General features: G+C 38.0%; 1 protein-coding gene across 2 annotated transcripts; it reads right to left on the bottom strand.

The window, feature by feature from the left end:
• Nucleotides 1-7,164: 7,164 nt before the first annotated feature.
• Nucleotides 7,165-9,249, bottom strand: LOC144997906 (uncharacterized). Of its 2 annotated transcripts, none has more exons than XM_078957772.1 (6): nucleotides 9,141-9,249; nucleotides 8,868-8,986; nucleotides 8,658-8,755; nucleotides 8,482-8,581; nucleotides 8,066-8,248; nucleotides 7,165-7,310 (listed from the first exon to the last, which is right to left on the bottom strand). In XM_078957772.1, exons 2-6 carry the CDS (start codon nucleotides 8,922-8,924, stop codon nucleotides 7,284-7,286), a joined length of 465 nt encoding a protein of 154 aa, XP_078813898.1. In that variant the 5' UTR covers nucleotides 8,925-8,986; nucleotides 9,141-9,249; the 3' UTR covers nucleotides 7,165-7,283. The 2 variants fall into 2 exon arrangements, with proteins under 2 accessions (XP_078813898.1, XP_078813897.1); XM_078957771.1 differs by having other exon boundaries at nucleotides 8,868-8,989; nucleotides 9,141-9,247.
• Nucleotides 9,250-14,838: the final 5,589 nt, after the last annotated feature.

Below are 14,838 nucleotides of genomic sequence, written 5' to 3'. Positions count from 1 at the left end.
TAACGACGTAAATTTGCAAACCAAAATTTTCAATTTAAAAACACATTTATCACAGTAATAAAATCTCAAAATGTCACAATGGCAAATCATCAAATCTTATAATCAAAAATTGTATATATCAAACTCCAGGATCCTCTCAAATAACTCAATCTCTGATGTGTGTACAATCAAGCCGGTGCCTTCCTGTAATCCTGAGAAGTACCTAAAACACATAACACAAAACACGGTAAGCACAAAGCTTAGTGAGTTCCCCAAAATACCACATACAACTCTTTATCCACTTGAGGCTATAACTCTGTAAGACCCTTCAGTCAATGTGTCTCAGTGGGACCCTCTAGTCCCACAACTTTGATGGACCCTACGGTCCTAACTCTGTGGACCATCTGGTCCTAACTCCGTAACTCATAATAATACATGGCATAAATCACACAATGCAGGATATCACAGTACTCGAATAAACACATAAGACCCTTCGGTCACACACAACTCATATTACCACTCTAGGTATGTATAGTGAGAAGACTCGCCTCGTAAGTTGACAAGTAAAAGTCTTGTACTCGGAAATCTCGAACTAGCCTCCGCCTAACACATAGGATAAGCATCTCTGATTAATACTCTACTCATACTCAAATATGCCAAAGGTTGTTCTCTCTTTCTCTTTAATTCTTGGAATGGGTAAAAGAACATTTTACCCCTCCATGGTCTCCATTACTCATGTTACCAAATCCTAAAGTCAATAGAAGTCAACTCGAGTCCATAATCCAAGTTTGACCTGACTCGCCGAGTGCACTCATGCGACTCGTCGAGTCCACTCATTCCTCATAAGTCTCGTGAAGGTGTAGCTCGTCGAGTTAACCCCTAACTCGCCGAGCTATCACGTGGTCCAGCTCATTGGGACAAACCCTAACCGACTCGTCGAGTCAGCTCATGAACTCAGTGAGTCCCTTCGATTTGATTTCTCATTCAGACGATTTAAGGCGGATCTATCACTCTAAACACTAGATCTACCATCATAAGGCTAGATTGTCACGTATAGCTTCAATCTTTACGCTCATGCATGGTGGTTTTGCTCCAATCTACTGTCACACCCCCAAACCAGAACGGCGGAACCGTTCGAGGGCGGAGGATGTCTTATTCAGTATCATAACAGTTCATAGTAAGGAAAGTGCACACCACCATATATATAAAAGTTTCAAAATGTTTACATAATTGTATTTGTTACATGTTTAAAAGATAAATACATAAACATCTTTCAAAAGAAGTAATTAACGTCAGAGCGTTAATCCCCAAAAGTTGGTTTCCAAACCTGCTTAGCGGTTCCCTGAGAATACAAGTTATTTCAAAGAAAAAGTATCAACAATTAAGTTGGTGAGTTCATGAGCGGTTTTGTGAAATGTATGCCATTCCAAAGTTTGTGTGTTTTCCAAGAAAATCCATTATTTTCTTATAAAAGTATGAAATGCATATGAATGTTCGTATTGTGAATTGTAAATAGTTGCACTAGGAAAATCCCTTATTTGCCTATTAGTTGAATGTTTTAGATACAAGAAAATCCTTTATTTTCCTAAAGTAACAGGCAGTCTCTAAGACCGAAAATCTCAAGCAACTGACATGCTTAAAGGTTGAGGCATAGTTTTATATAATAAAGTTATAAGAAGTTCGCACTTGTTAGATGAAAAATAGTTTTAATAGCTACTCGTTCATAAAATCAGAATACCATAATAATTGTCTATCCGGTGAGTTTTATAACCATACTAAACATAATATGACTATGGCGACGGCCTTCAGGTGTTGAAACGTTTATGACAAACTGCCACCCAAAGGACTGTAGCTAATAGTCAGGGTGCGGGATCATGATTTCTCGTATAGATCTACACACATTTGACATGCTCTCCCAAATGGGAGACTCTGGTTATAATAGACAGGACTTTAAGTTATACCTTTTCGCAAAAAGGTAGCGTTGAAGATGTAAATTTCTCACGCGGGAACATCTCGGGATTCTCGGGACTCCCGGGAGTGTAGAACTTCCTTCGGGACTTGAGTGTGAAAACCGGGGCTTCGGGATGGCTTATCGAGGTAATTATGCAGAGTAACAACACTTGGATGGAAAGAGATGAACAGCAAACCTGGTACCCTTAAGCTTCTATTTATAGGGGCATATTTGGTGTGCCATGTAACGCCCGGGTTTCAGGGCTAAGCATTTTTTGTCAATGTAATAGTCTAGGTCAACTATTGTAACTCTTTTTGAAGTAATAAATATGAAATATTTGAGTATTACGTGAATTATGTGTGTTTATGCGTTTATTATTTAATTATAAATGTATAATTAATAAAGAATAAAAATAAGCATCAAAATTAAAGTGTGAGATAATCCTGATATCTCTACATAAAGTTGTAGAATATGTCTCAAGGTTTCCGTACATATAAAGAATGCCGAAATCCGAGCTATAACGAAGAAGTTATGGCCCGCCGAAGTTTTACAGCAAAACCGGCACGGTACCGGGAGACGTAAATAGTGAATTTACGATAGAAGACTTTTTAGCCTTAGCAATCTAAACAAAAGTCGTAGAAAGACAGACGAAAACGGAGTCCGTATGAAGGAGTTATGAACTCTTCGCGGTCATTTAACAGTCTAAACGCCTCCTACTGTTAAATTTAAGATTGGTCGAGAATTAGCCGACGGAATCTAAACAAAAGTTGTAGATCTTGATTTTACCTACGCGTGGATATAAAGAACGTCGAAAACGGAGCTCGTATGCGAAAGTTATGATTTTTCTAAGTTTAAGGGCTGATACGCGATAGGGGGTGACGTGGCACCACCAGAAGGCCACCACATGGACCAACTCGGCGAGTAGGTCCCCCAACTCGGCGAGTCCATCAGATTTCTCCCCTATAAATAGAGGTGTCGGGTTCCCTCATTTCCTCACCCCTCAACCCTCTTCTTTCTCTCTATAAGCCCCCTAACCCCCCTAAAAGCCTAGGTAAACCCCCTAGCACCCGAAAAAAGCCCTGAGGCTCCCGGAGTCCCAAGAAAATAGCCTTTTGGCTTGGGAACGCTGCTCCAGTGAAGCCCGGTTTTCGAGAAAAAACCGCTGTAAGTGAGCTGTACCTATCCTATCTTTAGTTTAGCTTATGTTTTAATATAGGAATGTTATTAGGTCTTTAAAATAACTATTTGGGCTATTATTATGAGTTATATTGAGTGTTATTAACGCTTATATAATAATAATAATAATAATAATAATAATAATAATAGTCAGACAATTAATTTGTCGTGGTTATCATTAGACTAAACCCTAGTGGTATCGATACTAGGTTTTATCGAAGGAATATCATTTTGAGAGTATCGAAGCGCTGTCCGAGTGCTGAGTCACCACCTAATCAGGTGAGTGCATAGTTACTTTCAACTTACACATAGATATGAAGTATTTTATATAAATTACGTGCTATGTGTGCATATTATTTGAATACTTGCTATCTATGCTAGATGAACGTTGTCATACATGTTTTCAATAATTTAAATTGTATATGTATTTTATATCTACGAAAATGTTGGGGTAAAACATGGGTAGATGTAATAGGTGATGTGTGATAAAATGATGAGAGCCCTCGATGTTGTTGCTGTTGATCCAGTCATCTAGCGGAGTATAGATGACGACCACGGACTCTTCTAGATAGTCCAGTGGAACACTAGCAGGCTCACAACCTGTAGGTGTTGTGAACGATGTGTTCACCGGTGTACTCCATCCCCTACATGGTTGCCTATTAGGACATTTATTGCTGAGGAATCCCCTTAGCAGTAGTGTCCGTCCCGATGATGATCCTTAGGCTAGGTCCCTTATGATAGGTGTTTAGGGACGTAAAGTGAGGATAACGGGAATGGGTAATCGGGCTATTGTTGATTGATGAAATTAATAAACTTATTTATTGTGGGTTGAAAACCATATGTGCTCACCAGGCTCCCAAGCCTGACCCACTCAGTTTTATGTATTACAGGTAGTGGCGCATGAGCATAGGTGTGATGTTTTGGACGAGGGATTACGGATATAGGCCTGTAGATATGAAATAATGTAGTAAGGCTTATATTGTACTGTTTATACTTTTGATCTGTACGAACATGACATCCCGAGTCTTTTAATGAAATACATTTCTATGGAAATGCTTTTGATAAATCTTTATCATATTATTGTTTTGGGACAAATTCCGCAATCCTTTTTATTAAAGGATAACTCTGATTTTGAAATAAAGTATAAACAAAACCGGTCTTTTCTGGCCATAATTTTGGGGATGTCACATGCCACGTCGTGGCCAACTGTGCCACGTCGTGGTGAGCAAATCTTATCCTCTTCTATTGATTGGACGCCCTCAGTCACTTGTTGGGTCGTGGCCAACTGTGCCACGTCGTGGCCAACCTGACAGCCTCGAATTTCGGGTCTCGAAATTGTAAGATCCGTAACTTTCGCATACGAGCCCCGTTTTTCGACATTCTTTATATGCACGCATAGGTGAGAATATACTCTACAACTCTCGTTTAGACTTTGTTGGCTAATTTTGACTTTATTTTTAATTATTTATTTTTAACAGACCGGGACTGAAAAAGCCCGTTAAAAATCCATAACTTCTTCATCCGACGTCCGTTTTTGCCAGACTTTTTTACCGTTGCACTACTTTGGTTGAGACCTTCGATTCTGATTTAGGTTGTTTCGGCCAAAAGTCTCTCGATCTTTATTTCGAGTTTTTAGCTGTCTACTGCTATATCCGGATCTTGGAAAAATCATAACTTCCTCATACGAAGTCAAATTTGGACGTTCTTTTTACATACGTTTACGGTTTAATGATATCTACAACTTCCATTTAGATACTTAAGGCTAAAAACTATTGTATTGAAAGTTCGCGTTTTTCGTTTAATCAGTGTTGCCGGTTTTGTCGGAAATCTTAGAATTGTCATAACTTCTTCGTTATAACTCGGATTTTAGTGTTCTTAGTATTTCTGTAAACCTTGACACAATATCTAGCATAGTAGGTAACTCAATAGAGACTTTTGTACATTTTATTTTCGAAGTTAATTTCATTATTTCAAAAGTGGTTACAATACTTGACTTTTTAGTTCATTACATAGAGTCGAAATATCGGGTTGTTACATCTACCAATACATGTTCTCACAAGGTGTCAAACACCATACTCCTCACATGGATGACTAAAGTTGGGACCTTTGGGCTGTAGGGACCTCACAAGGTCCAAATATGAGGTTTAAACCTCTAGATAACTTAGTATTCTCGAAGTCCCAAAAAAAAGTGATGAAAACCCTATCTTCTTAAACTCATGAAATCTAACCAAATAAAGGGGAAAGATTCAAGCTTTTTACCTTCCTCTTGAAGCTTTAGACGAAATGGCCTAAACCCCAACAACTCCTTGTTCCTTGCTGAACAAACTCCTCTTCCTCCTCAAAGATGCACTAAAATCCTTCAAGGTTAGCTTGGAGGCTCTCTTAGCTCACTACACTCGTTTAGGGTTTCACACAGTAAGGTTAAGCAGCTGATGAGCTGCAAATGAGACTATAAGTGCCCTTATATAGGCCCCAAACCTGGAGATTTAAGGTTTCACTTCCCAGTGTCTACTCGACGAGTCGACTCTCTGATGGATCCCACGTGGCACCAACTCGACTCTAAGGTTTCATCTACTCGACTCGTCGAGTAGATGATGGATCCCACATGGCACAATGTGACTCTACTCGACGAGTTGTAGCACCAACTCGCCGAGGCGATCAATGGTCTTCAAAATAAATAAATAGATAATATATCTGGGAGTTCAGATGTTACAAACTTATACACCCCGAGTACACGATCGATGTGAAGGGAATCAATATCAAGGTGCAGTACCCGTAGCATACTAGGTTTTACGCTCAGCGTACGCACCCTAAAGCCAAAACTCCCATTAAGGTCTCAATGCTTTAAGACCTTACGTCCAAACTTCAAATCAAAGCTTATTAAGACCTCTAAGGCCATAAAGGTGCAAATTTAATGTCTTTGGATGGCTACAAGGAGTCCAACACTAAGAAACTAACTTGTTCCATCCTTTTCTACACCATAATTATTGCATGAGGACAAATCAAGATCCAAGCTTGCAATTTTATGACTTAAAATGCCCTAAAATGTCTAAAATGACAGCTTAAAGGCTTTGGAGTACCTCATACTCACAAAGACCTAGGTTTTGGGGCAAAAAAGAAGAAATTCTAAGCTTAACCAAGATCTAGAAAAAAACATGAGCCAAGTTTGGAGCTTTATACCTCCAATTGATGCACAATGAATAGAAAATGTTGGATAAAAAGTCTTGAGAGCAAAGCCACGTCCTTGACGATCTTCCTTCACAACCAAGAAAACCCATAATTCACTCAAAAGCTCAAAATGCTCAAAATATATTAGGGTTTGCAAGGAGGGTCGCTTTTTTGGGATGGAGGTTGATAAGAGGAAGGGCTTTCGGACTATAATGGTGCTTATATAGTGCACAAACCCTAAATATTAAGGTTTGGTCCAAATTGCATACACGAGAGAGAGAGAGAGAGACCATTTAAATAACAAAAAACTTCATAAATACTCTTGTGGTAGTGAAATGACGAAAATACCCTTCGGTTAACAGACAAAGCTTAACAAATTGAGCAATAAGTGTCAAACATCAAAAGTTTTGAAAGCATAGAGACCAACCGTGAGATTTTTTAAACTTATGGACTACATGTCAACTTTCTAAAAAGCACAAGGACCATTTATGATATTTTTTTCTTTAGGCTTCTTCATTTTCAAAAACCAACAACCCTATTTTGTATTCTTTTCCCCCTCAACTTTTCTATTTTAAGACTTCAATAGTTAATGGAGAACTTGATTACTAAAATTTGGTGATTTTTAGAATTTCACTTATTTTAAAACAGTTAGGCGCCATGGATTTTTTTCTTTTTGTAATCACAGCCTTTGATCTGCTAAGATCAAACAGGTCAAGAGTATTATCAGATTCTCACCATGTGGATAGTTCACGAAGTGACACTGTTACGAACCAATAAATTTTCAAACAAATTCTCCAAATGTAAAATGCATATTATAACCAAATCCATAACAAAAGTAAGTTATGGAAAGTCTATTATTGAACTATATATACATAAATCATTATTCAATAAAAAGTTTAAATTTAAAACATGTTTACTCATCATCTTTGTAGGGATACTCCTCTGGAACTTGCTTCAGGAGCTTTACCTGTAACTCAAATGCATCATCTCCTTTAAGCATATCACGCACTCATGTGATTTCAGTCTTCATTGACACCTGAATATATCACACAATGTAATTTCTCACATAAAATTTCAATTACTCCCACTTCCCAAACAGAGAATGTACTTTATTTTTTTACCCATGATTGCAACATCTATATTTCTATTTAATTTATGCAACAACATTTCACCATTTTTTCCCAATTATGTAACAAAGTGGTTTTTTAACAAATTATACAACCACTTTTAGTTCTAGGAACAAAATATGCAACCTTGTAAACTGGTTTCCTAATACAGTTAAATGCTTGTTTATGCAATAACGTTTCATTTATATACCAATTTATATAAAAACATTGTTTTTGACACGAATTATGCAACCACATTTCATATTTAACATTTGAACCTTACTATATTGATTATATCTTGTAAAAATTCATTATTTGTGAAAAGGAAATTTTAAAACAGTTTATTACATATGGTTATTACGACTGATTTATCTATAAATTAGTTGATTTTAGTTATATCTTGTTATAAATGGTCATTTTATGACATCAACCCTATTCTAAATGGTCACATAAGTAAAATTAACTTTTGAGTAAATTGATTTTTGATTAAATCTTATTTACTTCTAAATAAATAGTAACTTCCATTTTGTAGCAAAAAAAAAGTGAAACATTTTACATAATTAAACATTTAACCCTTCTATTTAACTGCTATACAGCATTTCACTCAATCCAAAAGAACCGATAAGCAAAATTTAACTAACATGAGGAAAAGTTCAAAAAAAAAAAGAAAAGAAACAAAGCATACCATTTCTAGAGCTCCTCTGACTACTCCGCTTAGAATGTTGCAGTAATATAAACCTTGACAAGTATCTGGAAGCTCAACAAAATATATGAGCGGATTATCCTCCAAAATGAGGCTACAAGACGTTCCTTCTGAATCCCAGTTAGTCATAGATGCAGTCACCCCTAAAAACATTTTGAACCCAACCTGTTTACAAGTCATAGATTAAGACTCCATAGAAGACACTTGATGCTCTCTCTATTAAGTGGAAATCATGTTTGTTTATTTTGGTCAAGTACGAGTTCCTAACAGATTTATTCAAGGTCCCACAGAACCATTGAAGCAGAAACGAATACCATGTGTAAACACCTGGAAGACATTGCCAAACAATATTTGAAGATCATTGAAAGTGCAAATGGGCACAAGTGAAGAAGAGTTACCTTTGCGATGACTTCAGCTGTCTCCCTAAAATTAACACATCTAGTGACATTAGATTTTGCAAGGAACTCATCAATCAGACGGATCCCAATATTATAACCCCTGGTGAAGAAAAAAAGGTCAGATAATGAGAGCAAGTATAATCAATCTGAAAACAATAAAAACCATTCATGTATACATTTGATCGAGCTGCTTATTGACTTCCTCAACCTCCTCCAGATCCGTAAGCAACTGTCGAACGATCGCTCCATACGTCAGAGTGAACAGCTCAGAGTTCTGCGAACAATGTCAATCACATTAAGGAAATCATGAAATAATTTAGCAATAAAAAATGTAAATCGAGCACCGAGATTATCCTGTGCATTGACTTCTGACGCGGAGAACTTACCACACGCTCAACATTAGCGAAAATCGCATCTCCAGATCTAGGAACAGCAGGAGCCATCGAAGTCTATGATTAGTTCTTTCCTAATACCGTCGTGCTTATGTGCGCAAATTCTTCTGTATCTTCTAGTATCAATCGAATTATAGAAATGTCAACTAATTACGCAAAACATGGGACGTACAAAATCTATCGAGGCATGTGAAACAACATTAAAATCATGGAAAGTGAATATAATAGATTTAAAAGAAATAATAGCATGAACGGATAGACGAATACGTGGAATCCGGTGAGTCGCGTCGGAGATTTTGAACGGACTGTTCGCCGTTCACTGTCTGAGATGGAGAGTTAACAAATAGAGGGAGAAGCGGAATTATGCGTTAACGAGAACGGGGCTGAAGGGGTTCAATTAAAGTGCTCGAACTCCTCTCCGGAAACAAGGTAAAGGAAAGAATAGTCGCAAAAAATCTGAGGTTTTTTTGGGATTAAACATTAATTTTTAAAAAAATATATATTTTTAGACAAAATTATATAAATGGTCCTATGGTGATCAAGAATCATACCTTTAGTTCTTTTTAATTTTCTTGATACGAGTGGTTTGGGGGTTTCAAAACTTACATAAATAGTCTCTGTTATTTCTAAAATTTACAGTAATAGTCTTGAGCTACAAAAATTGACTTATTTGCTCTTACTTGGTTTTTTTTTTATCTTTTTTCTTAAACTATATTTAATTATTGAAAAATAAAAATACAAATAAACCCCTACCTACCCTCACCTCACTGCTCTTACTTGGTTTCTTTTATCTTTTTTTTAAACTATATTTAATTTTTGAAAAATAAAAATACAAATAAATCTCTACCTACCCTCACCTCACTCCCACCCCCACTTTGTTATTCTCGTTCTCTCTCTGGCTCACTCTATGGATCATACTCATATGTTGATTCTTTTCCCCCGTCGACTACCCTAATCCATCCTCAAATTGCCGCTCCAAAACATCCAATGTCACTGCTTCTCTTCATCTTCACCAGCATTCCTCACCTGGAATTGAGAAATTATGTTAAAGCTTACAAGTGAATCTCTTGTTTTAGATTGTGATTTTATAACATTTTTCTCATTATAGATAGGGTTGTGGATCTTATTACTAATTGGGTGATTCCATTACAGACGTCGATGAATTTTTTTTGGTGAGAAGTGAGGAATCATGTAACACCCAAAGTTTGGAAAGCCTAGAAAAGAAAGAAAACCCCAATTTTAAGGGGAGACTCGGCGAGTCCGAGCGGGATTCGGGTCGAGGTGTAAGCGACCGACTCGGCGAGTCGGCCAAGGTGACTCGGCGAGTCTGGTCTGAGCAAGGAAAACCCTAAATCCGGGACTTGGAGCTTATTTAAACGTCTCATTCTCTTCCCTAAGGTTCCTTTACTGCCTCTCTAGCACAGAACACTAAACCCTAGCCGCCATAATCGTTTTGGAGCAAGATCTAACCCTTGGTGAAGCTCTTTGGAGCTTGAGAGAGAGGATAGTCATTGTGGAGCAAGATGGGGGCCTTGGATCCAGAGTTGGTGGAGCATTTCTGAGCATTTAAAGGTAATAAATTGTTACCTTCCCTCTTTTGTTTAATAGACCAACCTTGGCTATGAGATTTGGAGCTTTTATGCCATGCTTAAGAACTATTTCGAGTTAGAAGCCCAGATCTGAAGTTGCTACTTCAGATTTGAGTGTATCTTGGCCTAAAAAGTCATAAAGCATCTGTTCTTGGGTTGATAGTGAAGCCTCTTTGTCTTAAACCCTAGTTTGGATTGTTTTAAGCCTAGATCTATTGATCTACACGTAAAGTTTGCCACTTTACGTGAGGGATAGGCCCTAGAAGTATGGATCCATGAGTTGGAAGCCCTGTTTGGCTCGAAAAGCCACTGCATGGATTAAGGACTGAATAGACTCGGCGAGTCCTTTGAGTGGACTCGGCGAGTAGTATGAAGATGGAGGCGAACTCGACGAGTTGGATGAACAACTCGACGAGTCTGTTGAAGATTTCCTTGGACTCGGCGAGTCAAGTCGCGAAACCCCAAACCCTTTGATTCAAGGCTCAATTTAGTGAGTTGTGTGGGGACTCAGTGAGTTGGACAGGATAGAACTCGAAAATCAGTGAACTCGGGGAGTAGGGTCAACATGGAAGGTTGACTTTGGCCAGGACTTTGACTTTGATCAGAGTTGAGTTAGTTGACTTTTAGAGGTCTGTCAGGCTAAGTGTCTCTTTGTTATTGGTAGCTCGGAGAGTTAGAGGAGCAGCGTTTCAGACGGTGGTTGGTTAGCAGTCTGAGGGTTACCAGCAGAATTCAGCAGTTCAGGTGAGTTTCCTTTCAGTAGGAACGAGTCTAAGGCCACAATGCCGGCCCGTTCAGTTAGCAGTAGTTTCTGGACTTCGGTTCGATGCAGTAGTTAGTATGTTTGATGCCTTCGTGGCTCAGACAGGATTTATGTGCTATGTGATATGTGTTATGTGTTCCGGGCTACGGCCCGATGCAATATGCAGTATATGTGTTCATGTTAGTTGATATGTTATGCCATGCTATGTTCAGTCAGTTTCCGGACTTCGGTCCGATGCAGGGGGCAAGGCCCCAGTTAGTCCGGACTTCGGTCCGATGTAGGGGACAAGGTCCCAGTCAGTTTCCAGACTTCGGTCTGATGCAGGGGTAAGGCCCCAGTTAGTCCGGACTTCGGTCCGATGTAGGGGACAAGGTCCCAGTCAGTTTCTGGACTTCGGTCCGATGCAGGGGGTAAGGCCCCAGTTAGTCCGGACCTCGGTCCGATGCAGTGGGCAAGGCCCAGTATGTGCTTTATATGTTATTGTATGGTATGTGGTAGTTTGGGGGAGCTCACTAAGCTTCGTGCTTACAGTTTCAGTTTTTGGTTTCAGGTACTCAGTTTTCAAAAGAGGAGCTCGGAAGGATTGCAGTGCACACACCATAGTCAGCTAGCCTGGGATGTTTTACTCTGATAATAAGTTTGTATTTCGAATTAATGCTATGAAATTATGTTATGATTTATGATACGGTTTTTATGAATATGGTTTTGGTAATGTTTTAAAAAGAAAATTTTAGTTGTGATTTTTGGGATGTTTCAAATCGACATCAATTCCCTATCTCCATCCGTTCTTCATCTTTCATCCTCTCATGTATTTCATTTCGTTTTTTTCTTATCAAGAATAAGAAAGACAACCATCATAAAAATCGATGGGTTTGGGTATGATTTTGGGGATAGATAATCTTCAAATCGTCTCCATAACTACTATTGGTGTCAGAGCTGACTCTTTCTTTTCAGTCCGCCTCCTCAAACCATAATCACACCACCACCATATATTTTACCCTATTTTTTTCATCATCACTATGTGTTCAACTAGTAAATTCATATCGGCTATTATACACTCTTTCTAAAAAACACTACCACCATTCACATGTGAGGTTGTGACCCATCACATTTGTTGCATCGTCTATTTCATCAAGGTTTGCACTAGATTTTTTTTTAGCAAATGCTGATGAATAACAATGAAGACAAAGGGGATGGATGCCTAAGATGCATAACACAGGTGAAGAATGACGATGTTGGGTCAGAAGAGGAAGAAAGAGATAGAAATCTAAGAGGGGGTTGAGGGGATGACATGGGTTTTCATCTTCCATCATTAGAGTTCTCAGTGTCATCGCCGATGCTTCCGTTCACAAATATGGACTAACATATGCCGTTGAATATAGACCGATATTCGTCATCGTCTAGAACCTTGAAACTTCCCCCGTCGGCCGTCGTAAATTAACGGGATTGGAGGGATGGATTTTGGCACCGGTTGGTTAGGTTAGAGAGACACCGATGTGTAATTTTGAGATCGAGGAAAAAGAATGTAAAGAATGAAGGAAAGAGTAGTGGGTACGGGTATGGTTAAGGTGAGTGTTTTTTCCTTTTTTTAAAGATAAATTTAATTAAGAAAAAAAATATAAAAGGAAATAAAAAGGGTATAAGGGATATTTTTATTGGGTCAGGCGTCAATCATGCAAGAAAATGAAATCATATGGACAATTCATAACAACAAAATTAACAAGGATTAAAGTTGTGACTTTTGGTAAACCACGTGGACAATTTATGCAATTTTGTCTATTTTTTATTGAAGAAGTTCTTATATTTTTTTTCCAATTTATCCCTTACAATTTTTTTTTTTTATTTACCCCTTATATTTTCATTTTTTTCTCGATTTAAACCTTATATTTTTTTTCATATTAAACCTCAAATTTTTTTCTTTAAAGGATCGTTACATATTTGTTATCTTGAAAGATTTCTTGCATTCGGTTCGATAATTCCATTGTAGATGCTTATAGCTTAATAATGGTTTGGAGTAAATCTAGAGAGATTGCATTGTAACTCCATCGCTTGACAATTGCATAAATTTCACTTGCACGTGGCATCATCGATATGGTGAAGAACGTTGTAGGTGCATGTAATCGTCTAGAAAATTTCAACCAAAGATACGTAACAATCATCAGTATGATCAAGGGTTATTCTCATTACGAGTCATAGGGTTCGATGATGGAAGAAAAACAACCCTTCCCCTCTTTTTATTCCTCTTCTTGCCAACAGATGTTATCCATTGTAACATCCCAAAGATCACGATAAAATTTTTCATTTTTCAATTAAATAAAATCATTGTTTCTAACCAAAACTCAAGTCATAAACCAAGTATCAAATACAAATATTCAAATTAGTGTATCATAAAATCTTCAAACATATCACCGAAGAATGTGTACGATCACGCCTTTGTCTTGCCCTGATCGTCAAAAGTACCAGAAACATAACACTTAAATTGTAAGCCCAAACTTAGTGAGTTCCCCCAAAATACTACCATACACAAGAAATAACAATATGCATGATGGGTCCACAGTCATCGGACTAGATCACCCCTGAGCCCACAACATGAGTCTGGCATGCCTTTTAGACCCATACTCATGTCAAGATTGCTCCCAAGCCCAAAACATAAGTCTGGCTTGCCTTCTAGCCTACAACTTATATCTGGCTTGCTCTCAGGTTTACTGGATTCCGCGCAGAGCAGTAATGCCTCTGTAACGCCTGTGTTTCTGGGCTTGACATTTATAGCAATGTAATAGTCTAGGTTAACCTTTGTAACCCGTTTTGAAATAATATAAGTGTATTATTTGAGTATTATGTGTTTTGTGCTTAATTGCTTAATTATGTGGTTTGATTAATTAAGAATAAAAATAAGCGTCAAAATTTAAGTGTAAAATAAACTTGATATCTTTAGATAATGTTGTAGTAGTTGAAACAAGGTTTCCGAAGATATAAATAATGCCGAAATCTGAGTTATAACGAAGAAGTTATGACCTGTTGAAGTTTCGCGACAGAACCCACAACGCTGAATAACGTAAAAAGTGAAATTTACGTTAGAGCGATATTTAGCCTTAGTGATCTAAATGAGATTCAAATATCTCGTTGTTAGTATCAAAGCGTTAAAAAGTTAGGCGAGAACGGACGTCAAACGAAGAAGTTATGAATTTATAACGAAATTTTTTGTCCCGACCTATTAAAAATAAATAATAAAAATAAAGTCAAAGTTAGCCAACGGAGTCTAAACGAAAGTTGTAGAGCGTAGTCTCACCTTCGCGTGGATATAAAGAACATCGAAAACAGAGTTCGTATGAAGAAGATATGAATTTTCGAAGTTTATTAAATAATTAATAATTAAATTTAATTATTAAATCCGGCCTTATCCGAAAGCGAGTCACCGGATTCATCCGGAGTACGCCACGCGTACTCAAGTACGCCCCGCGTATAGCGAAGAGTGTTGACACTTGCACTCGAGGACTTCGGATGACGCATGCGCTTACGATTTCAGAGCAGTACGTCCCGCATATTGTTGTACGCCCCGCGTAATTGAGGCTCCCAGCCTCCTATAAATAGGATGCGAGGGCAGCCGGCTTCT

Source organism: Lactuca saligna, chromosome 5 (assembly GCF_052625555.1).
Source record: "Lactuca saligna cultivar CGN05327 chromosome 5, ASM5262555v1, whole genome shotgun sequence".
Classification (NCBI taxonomy): Eukaryota; Viridiplantae; Streptophyta; class Magnoliopsida; order Asterales; family Asteraceae; genus Lactuca; species Lactuca saligna.
This window is presented reverse-complemented; position numbering and strand designations above follow the sequence as displayed.